Below are 19,674 nucleotides of genomic sequence, written 5' to 3' on the forward strand. Positions count from 1 at the left end.
TACAGATTCTATATGTTCAAGAAACAAAGGGATTTGTTGAAATGGCTTTTCCTGTATCGGAAAAAGCTGGCATTAATTCAAATACTTATGAAAAGTTGGGAGGAGGAAGAGGTAACAAGGAAGGTAACTGGAAGAATGTTCTTCTTAATCCACAAAAGACATATGGCAATTGATAATATGCCTAATTTTACGATTAAATATATCCTGCTTGTAGGGGATACTGTGATTAATTTTGTATTATTAGATGTTATGTGGACATGGGATGTGCAGATCTTATATGGCTCTTACGTTGACGTTTACATTACATTCCTACGATTATTTAGTGGTTGCTTATGAAATGTGAGAGAGAGCAGAGTCAATACAGTAGAACTGTAGAATCTTAAGAGCAGGAAGGGGACCCAAGTCCAACCCAAGTCATCTAGTCCACCCCCCTGCAATGCAGGAATCTCAGCTAAAGCATGCATGACAGATGGCCATCCAACCTCTGCTCAAAAACCTCCAAGGAAGGAGGGTCCACCACATCTCGTGGGAGTCTGTTCCACTGCCAAACAGCTCTTACTGTCAGAAAGTTTTTCCGAATGTAAGCAAGTGCATCACATTTTCTATGAGCCAGGTCAACAATGTGTCAGTGAGTCATACTGAACTGAAAACACTTGGAATAACGTATATGAAGAGTTCACATAGCACCTCCAGAGGAGGTTGAAGTTCAGGTTGTCTGAACCTATATTTGTTTGTGTAAAGTACCCTTCCCCAATCTGAGGTCCTCTAGTGGTTTTGGACTCCAACTTCCAGCAGCTTTAGCCAGCAGAGTCAATGGTCAGGGATGATGGGAATTGTAGTCCAAATTGTCTGGAGGGCATCTGGTTGGAGAAGCTTGGTGTAAACATACCTTCGGAATTAGACAGCGTATCCTCATTCAATTCAGAGTCATTGCATAATGCTTTGCAGTTATATCTTTAACAAGAGAGAGAAGTCTGTAGGTTTACACGAAATGTTAAGGGATGCAAAGACCATGTGCTAACACACTTCATAGGAGGATTCTCTACCCATGGGCTCTGAAGAAGCCTGACAACATACAGCTGATCTATTAAATGATAGGAATACATTTGAATGGGTGCCTTTAAGCAGGGGGTGGAGATCTTATTTCCAATTTTCTAGCAGTGTCTTCCTTAGAAAATGGTATATTGTTTACTATCAACTCCAGTACTAAGCAACACACTTCAGAAACATTTTTTACTGAGGCATGTTATATTGTGGGGGAAGATTATAATTTCCTATAATTAGTAAACTGAGAACTAAACTAAGTACATCAATACACATAACGAGCATGTGCACATGATGATTTAACTGTTTGTGTCATGCAGATACGCACTGTTCAATAGTTCCACCTTTTACATTTAATCCTGCTGACACCTGATGGCAATACTAATGCACTATTCTAATTCCCATGTCTAATAAAGGCCAAACCAAAAAAAGAAGATTCTGTGCTGAGTTCTGCTCAGTTATTTACCTTCAGAGACTATTTCAACCACTTGATGTGAGTTCAATGTTTAAAATTTAACTTCCCATTAAAGAGAATGATCTATTGATTTCCCCCCCTTTTCTTTTCAATTAGAACCAATTTAGTTTTCCATTAGAAACAGAACATTAGCAAGATATGGTTATCATGTTTAGTTCTGTACTAGCAGTTGATCCTCAAGATCTGCATTTAGCACAAGCCATTAGCGAATAGATGGCTGGGGCTGCGAAGCTCATCCTGAAGTTCGGAAAACTGTATCAGGACTGATTGCTTCTAATGTTCTTGGTGCTACTATAGAAAAAAGGTTGCAAGCATGCGGTGAACTCCATTTTTATACCAGGCAGAATTGCTGCTTGAAAGAGCAGCTTCTGCTGCACAAAAACGCTTACCTGGAAGAAAGTCCCATTGAACTCAGTGGGTCTTACTTCTAAGTAGATATGAATATGAATCATTTACCGTGTGCAAATAACAACAGGCCCCAGGGAGATTAGACTGGCCTCGACCAGAACCAGGGCCTTTCAGCCATGGCCCCAGCCTGGTGGAATGCTCTCTCACAAGAGACCAGGGCCCTGTGAGATTTTACATCCTTCCGCAGGGCCTGCAAGACGGAGCTGTTCCGCTAGGCCTTTGGTCACGGTTCAGTCTGACTCCTTTTCTCTTTGTATAAGAACAAGCACGAAGGAGGTTTCCCAGCCCGCTCACAGGTCCCTATAATATCAGTGGAAACAGTTGGTTCTGGCAAGTATTAACAGCTTTCAATTTTAACCTGGGGATTGTCATTTGTCCAGTTTTAACTTTAAATTATTTGAATCAATTTTGGGATGCATTTTAACCGACTGATTGCTTGTTTTTATGCATATTGTATTATTTATGATGTTAACCGCTCTGAGCCTGGCTCTGGCCGGGGAACAATTATTATTATTATTATTATTTTAATTGGAAGGGACCCTAAGGGTCACTTAGTTCCACCCCCTGCAATGCAGGCATTTCAACATGTGCTCCCCCATCCAATTTGAAACCATACTGGACCCTGCTTAGCTTTGCAAATGTGCCAGCAATTTTATTGCTGCACTACCAGGGGTGGGGGTAGGGTTAGTATTGCATTGTAAACTCTAATTAACTTTTAAAATTAGTTATCAAATAGGTCTCCCTAAAGGGAATGGGCTGGATGGCAGGATGGGGTGTAGGGAATTTGGCCTCTATAACAGACTTAGAGGTTTAGTCACTGAACTTGCTACTGAGAAACGAATAATTTATAAGCAGGTCTTATTAGAGTTGAGGAAAGAAGTTTTCAGGTTGCTACATGTCCTGAAATATTTGGCATAGTTCTGATGGCACACTTGGGGGCGGGACGACTACTCAACCCATTTCACCAGATATATCATCTACAAAGGGACCGTTGAAAAGATGTGCTGATTAAAGTACAGTGGTACCTCAGGTTAAGTACATAATTCGTTCCGGAGGTCCGTTCTTAACCTGAAACTGTTCTTAACCTGAGGTACCACTTTAGCTAATGGGGCCTCCTGCTGCTGCTGCTGCTGCTGCGCCGCCGGAGCACGATCTCTGTTCTCATCCTGAAGCAAAGTTCTTAACCCGAGGTAATATTTCTGGGTTAGCAGAGTCTGTAACCTGAAGCGTATGTAACCTGAAGCATATGTAACCTGAGGTACCACTGTACAGTTCACCCCATCTGTCCTATTAATGCTGGCATAGCAGTGACAGAGTGAAAAACCACACCATTTCACCAAACTGTACTTTAAAGTATTACCAAAAGCACTGATGAGAACACTGGTATGAACTGGAACTATAATAATCGCCTCTACAACAAAACACAAAAACATTTCTGTAGCTAAATCTCAACTCTGCTAGGCAGAACTATCAGATAAGGTGATCGGAAAGGACTAACACCTGTGAATAATTTCCAAAGTTTTCCATCTCTTACATCAAGCAATGGCTACAAAAGGCTGTTTCAAACTGTTGTTCGTTTTTCAGTACTTACAATAAATCTTTGTTTCTGTAGCAGTTTTTAGCTGGACCTCATCTGTATGTCATTCAGTACTAGTGCAGGCCATTAAATTGGAGTCCAGTCAAGTATTTCTAAAGATATTGAGTACAGTGCTGTTAAATGAGTTTCTATCCTGAAATATAGAAGCTTTTCATGAAAGGGAAGGAGGAATTTTTAGAACTTGGCATTACTGAATTTGATGCTTTGTTTTGTGGGGTCGTTAATCAAATCCACATTTTAGCGCTTATTCTAGTTAAAAAAATATCAGGCTAGTAGAAAAATTGGGATCTGCCTAATGCTGTTATAACAGCCTCCGCCACAAATTAAAATAAGAGTTGCTTCCTTTCCCTGGCTCACTTTCTGTGCCATTTCCCGCAACACAGAATCATATAATCACAGAATTGTAGAGTTGGAAGGGGCATGAGGGTCATCTAGCCTAACCCTCTGTGATGCGAGGCTTGAACCCACAACCCTGGGATTAAGAGTCTCATGCTCTACCGACTGAGCTGTCTGACTCTCGTTAACACCAATTAAAGATTCAAATAATTTTATTTTGCTTTCTGATTAGTTTTAACATGAATTAGAGTCCAGACTAAAGAGATGCTGGCAAAGTGGTTTACATGGTGGTTATCATCTTTTGGAGTAGAAATGGAAGTTCCTATTCATAGGGAGCTCTGTAGTGTAGCAATGGGCTTAAATTTTGTACAAACCAAACTGCATTTAAATCTGAAAGGGGATCAAGTGTACATTAACTGTAGGTCAATTTATGGCCATGAGATAGATGATAGATTAGATAGATAGATAGATAGATAGATGATGATAGATAGATAGATAGATAGATAGATAGATAGATAGATAGATAGATACACACACACACATTAAGAGAGGAACAACTACGGGATTCTATTTGGTTTTACATTTCATTACATATACTACTGATCAGGCTGCCACACCAATTTTAAAGTTTCTATGAATTGTGCATCAACCTTACAAAAGAAATCAAATGCGTAGTTTGATTCTGTCAGTCTGATCCTCAACATGTTTGCTTCAGAGTTAAGTCCCGCTGAGTTCAGTAGGACTAATGTCCTAGTTAACTGATGAAGACTTAAGCATTCCTAAGCAAAAGACTTAAGCATTGTGCTTTAAACCTTTAATGATTCATCACAATCCTTCTGGAAGTTCTGCTCTGAAAGCCCACTGAAATGTATGGGAATGTACAACAGCTGTAGCATGCAACTCTCGTGCAGTTTTCTCCAAAGGACTCTGCCCCTTGGTTCCCTATTATAGAAACTACTGCAGTTTGTGCATAACCTGCTGCGGCTTTCCTGGGAGGGACTGACACCCGTGGAAGGGCCAGACTACACGTCATATTGAACAAGCATTATTTCGAAGGAAAAGCGGCCTTTAGGGGCTTTCAAGCCAGTTTCCCACTGAGAATCTCCCCAGCTGCCCCTGAAGGTGTGATTGACAGAATCTTTGAGTTAACAGTTGTTGGGGGTTCAGTGGGAATCCAGTGAGGGACCCTAATCTGGGCCTGGGAGCTCCCAGAATGGATTTTAAATGGCCCTTTGAAGGTTTATTTCTTCAAAATAAAACTGGTCAGCTTAGCCATGCCCAGTAGAACATGTAGTTTTGTCTTACATGCCCAGTGGAACATGTAGTTTTGCCTTGCATCTCAGTGGTAGCTGTTTTGCCTACAGAAGACCCCATATTCAGTTCCTTGCATCTCCCATTAAGAAAGACCTTGGCCTGAAAGCTTGGAGCCAGTCAAACTGCCACAGTAGATAGCAGGAGTGAGCTACACGGACAAAAGTCAGACACAACCTCAGGTAGCCTTGCACATCCTGTTCTCTTCTCTACCTTCACAGCAGCCGCTGACTATGACTATGGACAAAGTCAGAATACCAATGGAAAACAAACAAAAAAAAAGTATGTTAAACATTTGTATTTCGGTTTTTGTTTGTTTGTTTGTTTTTTGAAAACTGAAATAATATTTTACCACATGGGGAAGCAAACAAAAATAAGTAGAGAAGGAAGTTTTATTTTCAGTATGGAGGACAGCATTGTAAACAATGAGGACCTTTAAAAACTATGTACAGCAATTGCAGTTTCACAATATTTTTTTCCTTTTAAAAAAGGTTGGGTAAATAAATATTTACAGAGAAGTATACAGGAGGCGCCTTGGAAGTTGATTTTAAGTGAACACAAAACACAAGTTAGTACAGTTTGTGCATTTTGCATCTAATGGGAACATTTGTTTTTAATGGCAGCATAAGGTAGTCTGCAGATTTCCAAGTGAAATCATTGAAGTGACTGTCTAAATGGGTCTTCTGTCACTGACCCCAATAAGAGTTCTGCCATTGATTTTAATGTGCAATGTTCTGGAGCTCCAGCTCCTCAGTAGGATGCAGATTTGACCTACTGAGTTGAACATGTCTGATGCTTTTCCGGACTGGATTCTGCATTGCCCCAAAACCAACATCCCTGAAAGAACAACTGAGCATGCAAAATTCATAGCACCACTGCTGTACAGTTGTATATTTCAAAGTGGTTTCACTCCCCTGGATTCCTGAGCCAGCTCAATGAGAATGCATGATGGCTGGGTTTGCTCAGTCCTCTTAGAGCAGGATCGCTCTAAGAATTTCAGGAGAAGGCTTCAGGTTTCAATTGTATGGGGATGGTGTCATTACCTTTATTCAAAACCAAATCGTATAGCAGACTAAGCACTCCTGTGCACACTTACTAAGGAGTAAGCCACATTTTAACTCAGCGAGTGTTACTTCCAAGTAAAGGTGCATAGAAGTACATTGCACAGTATAATTTGAAGGCTCACACAATCAACTTTTTGACATCATCTGGTAAGCAAATATCCACTGAAAAGTTATATCAGAATGGCTTCTCCAATTGGATTTCCCCAGGAACTATTCTGGATCAATTGGAACCCGGGGTCATGTTCATACGTCCTTCCCAGAATAGGTAGGGATCACTCTTTAAAAGCTGTCACATAAGCACCAGCTATCAGCATGTCACATGTTGGTCCTAACAAATTACTATAGAGAGAACTATGACCTGTGACTAGATCCAACTGTATAAACTCTGCTATTCCTGGAAAGATGGTTTTTAATATTCTACCTCTTCCCAAATATTATTTCAAATGCCTCTTAGAACAGTTGTAGAGAAAGAGGTTTCTCTCCAGATGTATTGTCCCGGTTGCTTCTTTTTGTGTAGCTTACATTATTTGTGGACTATAGCAAGCTGCTGATAGCTCTTGCGTGGAATAATCAACGCAGGAAAACAACTTCTTTTCAGACAACAAAAACTATTTTATAAGCACCTAGTTTCAGTGGCATTATTGCTGAGAACTGGTAACACCCAAAGTTCCTGTCAGATGATAGTGCTGGGGAGACTGCGCTTATAGTCCTTGTTACAACAACTGTCCAAGATCCAGCATTTCATTTTCAAAATATTTTGTTGAAAGTTTTGTCTTTTGCCCTAATACAATACATCCAAGCAGGAAACATTAGCAGACATTCAGGAAAATAAGCCAGAACAACTTTAAACTTACCACATCCAGTTTGGGGAAAGGAAAAAAAAAAAAACACCCAGCGTGTGTATGAATGGCATCTTTAAAGTAAGAGAAAGCAGAGTTTATCTTTATTTTCATAACTTAAAAAAAAAAAATTAACCTGAAAGCAAATAGTCAGTCTTTATCTTACATTTAAGCGCTCTAGGGAAAAATCCCCTCTTCACAAGAATTGCTTTTAAATTTTGAAGTAAAATGCATTTTAAACAAAAATACTGTGCAACATCAGCACTACTTTTCTCTCTTAAATATTCAAATAAATAAAATAACTTGTTCTATTTTTTGTCAAGGTTTTTTCTCTCTCTCATTTGTTTGTTGTTTTCAGTCACTTCTACTGTAAATCAGTTCCAGTTTGACCTGGGCTTTTATATATATATATATACGCACACACAAACTCATACAACACTTAAAAGAAAGGGATTTTCTAAAAAATAAAATAAAATGGAAAGGGTATCTTTGTATTGCACGAGCTTAGGGAATCCCCAAGACTTCTCTGAGCAAGTGCCAGCAGGCGTTCCACAGTCCAGGCTCCTGTGTGGGATGAGACACAGGCATGAAAGGATCAGGCAATGAGAGGAAGATCAGAACATCCTGGCTATTCGTGGTTGGCTTCTTCCAACAGTTTTCTTGAAGGATGATGGAGTCAGAATCTAAGTGAGCGCAGGACCGTTATCTGCAGAAGGAGAGGCAATGAAAGGGAAAACTAAAAAAGCAACCCTCATACAACAGGCAGAACACACGGGGCGGGGGCTTCTGCTCCAACACCCCCTCTTTGCACATTCAGTGTATTCCTATTGAACAGAGTCCACAAACAAGAATGGAAGTGCTCATATGCCTGAAACAGTTGCACAGAAGAGTGAATTTCAGCAAGTATATATGGATGTGCCACAGGGCTGCTGAAGTGAAAACTCCTCCTGATGACTTTCCAACTATTTTTTTTAAAAAAAAGTGCAGGAGCCCTGTGCTTTATTGCCTCTAGGAGCAAAGATGAAAGCCAGCACTATACACTTCGCTGCAACAAAGAACGGCAATGCTGTAGTTCAGGACAACTCTGTGACTACAAACCTAAGGACTGCAAACCATAAATGGCAATCATAGCTGTGTTGGCTTAATGCTGGAATCAAATGAAAAACTTGCAGTTTATCCTTGGCCTAAATCGCCTGCTACAGGTTTACGCTGACACCAACACCTCGGCCTATGAGCTGCTAAAAATAGCCACCATGACTACTTCTCATAAAAGTACATGACACCACTATCACCATTCTGTATACATGCACACATGCACACCCACACCTCATAATTGAAACATTTGCTTAAGGACAATATTGAATTCTGAAACCAAGAGGAGTAAGAAAGGATTTTCATACTGTGCACCAGTCAAATTCAAACATTTCACCAAGTTAACTCGAATTCTATGCTCATATACAAAACTGATTATTTTGAATGAACCCAATTTGCATCCTTTATTATTGACTCAATATTTTCTTTCTCTTTTTTTCAAAAAGTGAGAAAAAAAGGTGTGGTAATAGGAGAGAAATATATTGGAAATATCAACAATGGGAGTTTATGAATGTGGGAATCTGACTGGGAGTATATTGGTAAGGAAATATATTTATGCAGTCCATTGGATTGTGGTTCCATTTGTACCTACAATCCATTACTTAATTAGTGTACTTCAACCAAATTATTTCAATGGGCTTAAGCATGGGCTGGATTGTGGCCCAGTCTATGTTTTCAACCGTACCTGCACAACCATGGAGATTTTAAAGGTTTATTAACAGCTGAGATACTTGGGGTTCTACAGCAAATAACAGACACCACACTTATGGGAATACTACTAGTGTATGTGGGATTATGCATACAGAGAAAAAGGACAAGAAAGGGTTGATTTGGGTGTGCTTGTCCTACATCTGCAGCTGCTTAAGTGTGAGTCGGCAAACTTGTGAGTGAGTCAGAGAGTGGCTCAGCACAATCTAAAGTACAAATGTCCTTGTGTTTATAGCAAGTTTGCCTCGGTCCCTGCTGCTTGGCTAGAACCTAATCTGTGTAGGAATGCTGAAAGGAGGGCAAGTTGCTGGAAATACTTTTTATTACTTTTGCTGTGACCTGTCTCTTGGGACAGACTGAGGTAGGATTACTTTATGCTACAGTTGACTATAACTGCGAAGCTAAGGGGCTGCGTTATCCTTTGGACTACCTGTCAGTAAAGGAACTGACCCTACCCAAACTGTCTGGTGTTTTTCTTCCCCATTCTGGGTTCTCCATTTGCGCATTTGCTGTAACCTTTCACTCACCTAGGAGCAGAACATCCAGAGGGCAGATATTACTATAATGAGCAAAATTCCTGAAGAACCATACCTAGGCCTATTCCAACTTTCAGATTGCAAATTTTGTTTTGTCCCTGCCTCTCATGATGATGATGAAAAGAATTTGCCGGATTCAAATATGACAGCAGGCACAGAAGGCATTTAGCACAGATGGTGTCCCTTCTACAGGCTATGCTTATCAACTATCTGATCCGCTCCAGGCATTAGCAGGAATGATTTTCTGTATCTATGGAACTACAGCCACAGGCTGAAAAACAGCAAATTTGAACAACTTCTAACAATGAGTAATAGATGAGGGAAAGGAAAAACAAGTAAGGGTGAAACCACATAGACTGCCCTCACCACATATGTGTCCAACACAGAAACTATGGACCATCTCATTATATATAGTTATAAAATTATTTTTGCTACAGTCACAGCAGTTAAAATGGGGTGCTTTTAGGCACTATGTTGTATCAAGTTGGCAAATATTAGGAGAGGATCAGATTACCACCCATCTGCCATTAACTTCCATGGTGTATCAGGAGGTACTGCTCTCCGTAACTCAATGATTTGTGAGAAGACAGCTGATAGTGCCAAAAAAGAAAGAAAATGAGGAGGAATAATTGCTACAGCATTGGCCTTGGGAGATATCTGTATGAGAAATGTGTTTTTCCGGAAGACAAACGGTATTGAGGAGTTAGTGACCTGACATGGTTATCCTTTCCTGCATCTGTTCCTTCTCCCTCCCTCGCTCTTGTTAAGTTTTTGATGGTGTGAGAACAGTCTTTAATGTCCTGAGAACGTTGGGAGGAGGTGAAGCCCCACACACAGCTGCCTTAATCAGTTGTGGAGGATAATGCTGGGTGCCTCCTTTGATGCTGGACATTGTTTTGAGAAAGTGAGGCATTGGGAGGGGATGGTATGCACATAGATACACAGGCTATCTATCAAATTGGACGGTTTGGGCAGAGTGTCTTTGAAGCTCGTGCCTGGACTGATCGGCCACAGGGCCATAAAAACTGAGGTCACCTGGAGGAGTCAATTCACTGGTTCTTGAGGGCTTCCAAGTACACTTACTTGTGTACTTATTAGTATGGTTTCTGAATCTCATTTTAAAATAATCGCCTTCCGCAAGACAATATCAAGTCAGGAGGCTGGAACAGATGGTGCAAGTTGCACCCCTGTTTCTTGCAATAATGAGATTTTGTATCATGGGAAACAGAGCAGAGTTTCTTTTCTGTACTTATTAAATGAAGGGTGGTGCTTCCACAACCCAAGTTCAAACTAACACTCCCTAGGACTGCTCTATACTAGGCTACAAGTTCTTCACCTCCACATCCCACAAAAACTTTGCCTTCCAGAAGTCCCTTCTAAATGCTGTCGCCTTTTCTTAGTTCTTGCTTTATCACTCTAGAATGTTCTGCAAACATTCAAGCACCAATACAGTAGCTGTTGCTGGGAACTTGGTATATATGGGAGTAACACACAAAGATATGGTCTGATCATAATCCTATTATCAATTAAAGCCTGTAGAAGCATGGAGTCCGACCCTTGGCCCATTTAGTTTGTTATTGCCTTCCGTAATATGACCCCTCTAGATGTCTTGCACTAAAATTCCCATCAGCAATGGTGACTGGAGCTGTTGGGAGTTGCAATATATCATAGGAAGTCACTAGGTTGGTGAAGGCTGGTGTATACTGACTGGCATATAGGAATATTGCCCAGCCCTCCCTAGAGAAGAACATCCTATGTTAAGTCAAAGTATCACTGATAAGGGGACAGCAAGCAGTAACATGGCCTCGTAGAATAATAACAGGAAACAATCATTAAAATAAAATATGGATCACACACACACACACACCCCACATACATATATAAACCATGACACTTTTTCAAACTTACATCTATCTTAAGGTCAGGCTTTTAAAGGAATTTCTCTCGGGAACTCTACAATTGTCTAGGTCAGAGCTAAAGATGTCCCAGCACAATGTCTATAAATACCTAAAAGCATCACAAAACACAATGCTATTGTCCCTATGCAAACATAGTGCTTATCCATGCTGCACTTTGGGGATCTTAACCAATGTTAAGCTAACCATACTTGAGTGCTGGCCCAGTTATGATGATCATATCCCACCTTTACTAGCCAAGATATAAACTACTATTTTGCCTACACATGCAGCCCCTTTGCTCTTCCCTTTGTAGCATGAGCAATGAAAAGAAGCTTCTAATAAAACATGGTTTATTGTGCCACCTGAACCAGGAAACTATGGTCACCAACCAGAACAAGCCAGGATATTAAAGCAATTTCAAATTGATATGATCATCCAAACTTAGCCAATATGTCTGCATTGTGCTCTTTAAACAAGAATGCAGAATAGTTTGAGGCAAACTTAAAGTGTAGCCATTTCACAATCAATGAAACATACTTCATTTTGGAACATACCTTTTAATCCTGCTGCTCAGCTCCATGGTGCTGGAATGAGAGAGATTCTGTCTTCTTTACTGCCCTTTGAAGATTAGTGAGTATTGCTTTGGTTTATTTCAACAGGAGCTATCAAAAATAAGACTAAATGGGTTTTTGTTTTTTTGTTTTTCAAAAAGTAAAAGAAACGTGAGGTATTTTTTTCCTTTTCATTTCTTTCAAGGTTCACATCCTTTGTTTCATTTTTGCAGAGTCTGTGACTTGATGGTTGTATTCCATCCCTGTGCTTGGAAATGTCTTTCCACAACGTAGAAGGTAAAGGAGCAAAACGTAAAACACGAAGCAGTGGCTAGAAAAAGATGCCAAGGTGGGGAGAGATGAAGCATTCTTTACAGACGACAAATGTGTCCAAAATAAGGAGGCAAGAAATTCCTCAGTTTTATGTTCTTTGTTGATCTTCCTTGCCTTTTTATTTTTCAAACTGTTAAAGGTGAGGACAGCAGGAATATGAAGGGGGAAGTCACAAAATCCAGTGTGCTACAGTAAATGCAAACTTTTCACAGTGCAAAAGTCACACTGGCAAGGGATTGAGTTTCCTTTCCATCTGGAACTATCCATACCACAGCGGTTTCTCTTTCTGTATAGTTAGATTATCAAGTAGACTTCATTGCTTTTTTTCTCTCTCTTTTAATCTCAAAAGGTCTCTTTTTTTCTAATAATATATAGAATATATAAATAAATATATAAACACTCTATGAGGCGGGTTCCTGGTGTCCAACCCTTCTGTACTTTTATTTTTTTTGTATCTGGCTGATATATATTAAAAGTCCAGAAAATTAGCTTTCTACTACTTATTTGTTAAAGACGTCTACATTTCAGTGGTTGTAAAGAAAGGAAGGGGCCATGAATGATCATGAATATAAAATAACCAAAACTCTTTATTTTAATAAAAAGAGAAGGTAAGTTTTCTATTAAAAAAAAAAAACTATACTGTTGTGCTTTCAGTGTACACATCCAAAAGTGAAAATGGGTCTAACTGGGGATGGGGGTGGGGGGGGGATGCAACAGCCACAATAAACGTAGCAAAAAGGGCAGGAAGTAGCTCATAGAGTTTGTGTGTGATTAGTTAGTTTAGCAGCTGCCCTTTTTCTTTGTGGACGGGGAGCTGCTGCCCTGGTTTGAGAGAGGCTCTTCTGAATCATCCTCTTCAAAGCCGTGAAAAGTTGAGGTGTCGCTTTCGGATGTGGAACCGAACAAGTCCTCCGTAGTGTGTGCTGCTGCTGCTGCTGCTCCTGCCGCCGCTGCCTCTTCCTTCCTGCTTTCTCTTCCCAAATGAGCTGACATGTATGATGAATATATCAGCACATGGGTTAAGCAACAGGCATCATCATTCATTTCATCATTATCGCTTATTATCACTATTCAACAGTTCAAGCTAAAGAGATCTCCCAGCCATACAAATATATATGTGTGTGTGTGTGTCTGTCTGTATATATCTAAAGTGGGGTTCAGCTTGATAACAGAGCAGTAGAACAGCAGCAGGAGCAATAAGGAAAGTATAAACTGAATTGCATTTGAAAGAGTAAAAAGCAAAACAACCATCACAGTTGCCCATAAACTAAGGCAGCAAAAGGGTTAATATTGTTTTCCTCTCTTTAAAACATACAGAAAACATTTTTTTTTTTTTTGTGATTCTTTTGAGCAGCTTTAAAATAACTCATACTGTGTGTAATGGTGGGACTTCATTAAGAGTATGGGGTACCATGACTGGCCTTCATTTTGGCATCAACTGCCCTAAATGTATTATTTGAGAGTAATAATCCATTTCAAAAGTTTTCCATGACAAAAAAAACAAAAACCCAAAGCACCCTCATCTTGATCTTTCTGCACCTGTTCTGCTAAGTGGTATAGTTCTTTTGTAAAACAAAGTGGAAAACTTTTTCAGAACTAGTAAATAAGTAAATACATATTGCCAACTTAGTAAAGTTTCTCTTTGTATATATGTACATATATAAAAAGGCAGATAAAGCATTTCATCCAAAGAAAGGTTTCTAATATAATATGTAACTTTGACACAATTTTCAGAATACACTATATTCCTGGATCCATCTTCGGAGAGTGAAACAACAATACCCCCATTGTTTCTTGTTCAGTAATTCCAATTAGCATGACTTCAAATAGATGAAGGAAGGAGATATCGAGAAACTATTCTGATGTACAAATATCAGAAAATGTTCTGATGTACAAATCATATTCCCAAAGATGAAAATACATGTAAAATAGTAACACTCAATGATTTTACTATGTCTATACAGGCAAAGAAGTTAACCTGTCTCCTTTTGTCATATAAAGGAAGTTTCTTCAATGGGTAAATGAGTAAGGTTTTTGTTAGAATTAAGAATGATAAGCCACCCAGACTGTAACCAGCATGCTGTATACAGACTCAGACATCTGTGTTACCTGTCTCTGGTAAACAATTCAAACTGAATAATAGTTGCTTTGCAAAAGGATTCCATTTATGGGAGTATCCATCTCCCCCTCACCCAATGGTAGCTTATACTAATATACTGGACTCTATAGTTAGAAAGTCTAAGTGTCACATTTTGCAGGTGGTTTGCAAATATGAAAAATAAATGAATAAGAAAAAGCTTTATATCTAAATTATAATGTAAAATTAGGGATGCTGGAAATACAGTGTTACCTCGGTTTAAGAACAGCCCTGTTTACGAACTATTCGGTTTATAAACTCCTCAAAACCAGAAGTAGTGTCCCTGTTTCCGAACTTTACCTCGGTTTAAGAACGGAAGCCAAATGGTGGAAGGGCACCAGTGACGGGAGGCCTCATTAAGGAAAGCGCGCCTCAGTTTAAGAATGGACTTCCGGAACAGATTAAGTTCGTAAACCGAGGTACCACTGTATTAGCTAGGGGCTACAAAAACAAAAAACAGCCCAGAAGACTTGGATCCAACTTTAGCTGACTCACCCCAATGGTAAGCATATTCCTAGCAGAACCTAGGAACACATCTGAAAGACTAATAGATTTATTGGGGCATAAGCTTTAATGTTTTACAAGGCTGGCCCAAATTATTGTGATGCCTGAGGCAGAGAAGCAACTGCCCCCTACACTGAAAGTCAAGGTACTCAATACCTCAGGCCAGTCAAGTTATTTTGGCACCTAAGGCAGAAAATCCTGCAGCTGCATCTTCCTGTCCCAGAAAAGTACAACAATGCCAAATAAAACAACCAAAGCTTTTTTTTCTGGCAGTAGGCACTGGTTCAGTTGTACTATGGAGGCTCAGCCTCATGTTGCCCTTGGGGAGGAGGAAGCTTTGGAGTACTGATACCGTTTATCCAGGGATAAAAGCACTGAAAATAACCAAGAATTTTCTGCCATTTCATGACACTCAAAATCAGCTACCTATGGCAGCCACTTTACTCAGCCTAATGGTAGGGCTGGTGCTATAAATGACCTCCTTGATTATAAGCATGGAGTCTTATCCTCAGCTAGCGGGTATATGTGTGAATTTGTAATTCAATATAATGTTTAAATGTATGCAGAATAGGCCTAGGGTTGCCACCTTTGGTCAGGTTAAAATAAAGGATAGGTCGGGCAAAATATGGGGCAGGTCAGAGGGAGGACTAAAAATCCCCCTTGCTCTCCACTAGGGCCCAGGAAAGTGGGTACAGGATTGCAGCATAAATCTGTTGTGCTTTGTTTACTCTCTGTAAAACACAAAATAGCATTCTGCTGTCACCCGCAGAGTTTGGAAGACATAGGGACAGTTTTTGTGACCCACTGGTTTTGATAAAAAGTTGACTACTGGTTCTTAGAAGAAGTTTCTGCGTTATTTGGACAACAAAAAGTAGATTATTCTACCATGTAATTAATGTCAGGAGCAGAATCAATGCAACAGATTTCAAATTCCAAGGATTTTTGTTGCTACAGACACTATACAGATGCCCACCACATCCTCCCAACCTCTCTTATGAGCATGGGAGTTTCCTTTCACCAACACACACCATCAGTCAGCAACCCTACATTTGTGAAAACCTGTGCATAAAAGGGCTGCATGCACATAATCATATGCATAAGAACTAACTGGATTGAACCTTATGATTTTAACCCATGGGTTTATATTCCCCCAAATCCCTAAAAAAAAATAGAAACAAGTTTAAAATGCAATAAACATTGGTAAATATTGTTTAAAACTCATTTTTTCCTTGTTAAAAACAATCCCCCAAGTAGAATGAAAACATCCAAACAATCCCCAAACTCAACAACTGAGCTGGACAAATCTCAAGATGATAATGATAAAAGGATCACAATTTATATTAAAGCAGACGCACATAGATTAAAAGCAGATATATATTTTTTTTAAAAAAACCCTCTTCAGTAGTATTACACTGCAAAGAACAATGTTTGACAAACGTCCTCAGTCTTATGCAATATTGTGTTTATGCTTGTGCGTGTAAGAGAGGCAGAGACAGAAACAGAGACAGAGGAGAGCGCAGTGGAAATAATTATCCAAGTTGAATAGGAACAAATCTCATCTGTATATACAGTTTTTAAAATGCCCACCCAAAACTACGTGTCTAACCAGCACCAGTTGTACAAGAAAATATAACAATAAATCCACAATTCCTAAGTATGAGAAGAAGGAATTTACACATGTCAGTCACTCACAGGAAGTTACAATAAGGAATCACCTACCAGATCGCCCACAGTCTGAACATGAGACAAGTTCCTCTGGTCGTCCACTTTTTTTATTCATGTTAGATCCTCCAAGGCAGAAATCACAGTAGTTATTGGAAATGATGGCCCCATCTGGTCCTTTCTGGGCTGCAGGTAAGAAACATTCTTGCTTAAACCAGGAGACATGCAGTATGCAACTTTCACTCTTTGCTGTACATGGATTTGAACAACACATTTGACAAAGAGAATAACTGGAATAAAGCTAGTTCAAACTGCCTAGTGCATGTATCTGGGTGCCCCATGACTCCTGTGCTCTACGGCTGAAAATTAAAAGCAATCCCTGGTGAGTATTTATTGTGAGATTAGTGTGCCTCATGCACATAAGTTTGCTTTTCGTTTTTTTGCAGCGATCGCACAAGATCATTGACATTAAAATGCCATCCCGTGTCCCCCAGACCCCTGGTAATCTGGATTTACCTTTTCAGGGGTGGGGGGGATCCAATAAGTAAACACAATTCCCACCTGTTGCCAACATCCCATTTGCAATATCTCAACAACCCTTGCAAATTAACCCATCGCCTCTGAGTCTGGAAGCATCTTAAGTTAACTGAACTTAGTTCTCACTGAAATCAAAGAGACTTGTGTTACGACTAACTTGTCCAATATATTTCAACGCAATCTAAGTTCAACTGACCATTTGGATCCAACCCATTTTCTTTTAAGTCAGAGAGCAAAAGCCAATGGTGTTCCAAATTACCGTTAAACAAGTTTTAGGGGCATCCAAGTGTGCTAAGCAATACCTCAATAATTTTGAGAACACTTCACATTTCTAAGTGCTCCTGAGAACCTTGTAGACGACTAGCTTTACAATCCTGGGCGTTTAATCTTCTCCTTTTACTGACTCTTAAACTGCAATTTTAAGCATACTTAAGGAATTTTCATAAGACCACATTCACAAGTAAAGGGAGAGAAGGACAATCACTGCCAGCCCCACTGCAGCCCCATGTGCCTGCTGGATAAATTTTCAAATGGGAAGGGTTATTTGTACTTGGAACTTCATTAATGCTGGAAATGTTGCCAATGGTGACTAAGGCTGGACCTCAGGGCTAAAGTCCAAAACCTTATGGCCCAGTATCCCAGTTAGGATATTCCAGTGAGGTTATAATTTTGTGCTGTTTTAATTTAACTTCTGCTCAGAAGTATACATCAATATTTTTAAACAAATTTAAATAATATGGAGATTGTCTTTCAGAACCTTCCCAGCCCCCCCCCCAACATATTTTCTAGTGCTATCACCAGTTTAATTTGTTCACTGCTTAAGATTTCCATCCCGCCTTTCCACCAAAAAGGTGCTCCCAACATGGCAAACAACAATAATATAAATACTACTAGTAAAACATAAAATAGTAATTAAATATACAGCCAAAAATGAAAGCAAGGCAGATAAATTATCATTTAAAATGATTAAAGGTGACATCTTAAAACCAATTACAACAGGCAAGTCAGCCTGGCCTGTCTAAATAAAAACGTCTTTGCCTGGTAGCAGAGGTTCATCAGAGACTGTGTTAATGGCTGAACCTCTTGATGCAAATATTGTAACTCCACCAAAGGGGGAGGTGTGCGCAGGGAGGCCAGCACTGATTTAAACTGGAGTTATTTTTTTACTCTAAATTAAGCTTTATGACACTACTCTAGAAGACAATTCACATCCCAAATCAGGAAATCTACCATCAGCGCCAGGAAGAGACTGTGCACTAAGGCTTGCAAGTAACAATAAAGATCGCCAAGCACTTGACTCACGTTAAATAAAAGTGCTATTTAAAACAATTAAGGATAACAATATAATACAATGGGCTGCATGAGACTTTTGTTATCTGCTTATTCTGCGTCTTATAGGCCACTATAGTCCTTTGTGCCGGCACCTCAGGTCAAAAAAGCAGAGTGGGGAGAATGAAGCCCCTGCATTTAGTTGTGAGAAAACAAAAGCTCTTTGTTTGAGGCCTAGGCTTCTCTGTCCTGCGCCCTTGAGCCCTCTTCTTTGCAGTTCAAATCTTGTGTTCAGAATTTGGCTTCCCTGTTTCCACAAATTTCCAAGCCTTCATCCCTCAGAGGGGTGGCTGACATACAGTCTATAGGGTAAGTGGCACAGAGCTGCTCCCTACCCCCCTACTGCTGACAGAGCTCATCTCTCTGCAGGTCTGACATGTTTCCATGACAACCAGAATCCCAGGCTCCTGCTGCCTCTAGTCTTGCCACCTGTTATTACCCTATCTCTCAAGTGTAAAGAGCTGATTTGTGGCCTCTTGTTTTCCCATTCAAAAGCAAGTTTGCAAGGAATAGGTGGGATTCAAGAAATGAGAAATTAAAAAAAAGAAGAAGCCACAGATTTGCATCAGCTAATAAATGGGAAAGGAAGAGCAGCAGGAACGGCAGAGAGGAGACAAGCTTCTTGGAAGCGCCTTGCGCTAACAGAATGAGAGATTGAATCCCTGCTGGAGACATGTCCACCTCCGGCTGGCTTATTCCCAACATTTAATGAGAAATGGAGAAAGTCATTGCGGGTGGGTTTCAAAGGGAATGGTTCATTGCACAGACCATTACATTTATTTTATTTTTTTATTCTTTGCACACAATAAAGGTGTGGACTGAAACAAGACATAGAAGGCAGTATAAACCGGTCAGAGTGCTGAAGGACAATCCAGATGCGGCTTACACAAAACTTAAGACATTTCGTATTCATTCAAAAGGAGCCTTTCCCCCCACCCCACCCCCAGATGCTTCCAACATTGCATTTCTCTGCTGCTGTTTTTAAGAACATTGGCTTAAGATGTGAGTCTTTGTAGTGGCCTGATTTCACAAATGGCTTGGAAATTGCTCTGATTATCCCCTCCACTCCAGCTGATTTGCAATCACCTCTGTTCACAAGGGAAGCTTCTCCTGGTGCAAAGGTCACCCTTGTCCTTCCAGCAAATGTAGAAGGGAAAGTGTGCAGTTTATGGGATCCGTCTAGAAGACCTGGTCTACACATAGAGCAGGTCACCTTCAGGAATATTTTGCCTCAGAACAACATATGTATTCCTCTTTTCCTAACATCCAGTAGAAGGAGGGGTAAATGGGCTGAAGGTGGGATAAAAATGTAA

At 40.0% G+C, this 19,674-nt stretch overlaps 1 protein-coding gene across 2 annotated transcripts in view; it reads right to left on the reverse strand.

The window, feature by feature from the left end:
- DPF3 (double PHD fingers 3) overlaps positions 1–19,674 on the reverse strand; it is a 183,791-nt gene that overhangs the window by 21,015 nt on the left and 143,102 nt on the right. The window contains exons 8-10 of one of the 2 annotated variants that reach the window (XR_014501965.1): positions 16,553–16,681; positions 11,863–13,178; positions 5,546–7,780 (exon numbers count right to left, since the gene is read on the reverse strand). Coding sequence is in view for 1 of the 2 variants with exons in the window: in XM_083398927.1 (XP_083255053.1) it covers positions 16,553–16,681 (129 nt within the window). In the remaining variant the exon portion in view is untranslated. Of the gene's footprint in view, positions 1–5,545; positions 7,781–11,862; positions 13,179–16,552; positions 16,682–19,674 lie in introns of those variants that run through there. The other variant, XM_083398927.1, reaches the window with a different exon arrangement.

Source organism: Podarcis tiliguerta (genome assembly GCF_965153285.1).
Source record: "Podarcis tiliguerta genome assembly, chromosome: 1".
In the NCBI taxonomy this organism is placed as follows: domain Eukaryota; kingdom Metazoa; phylum Chordata; class Lepidosauria; order Squamata; family Lacertidae; genus Podarcis; species Podarcis tiliguerta.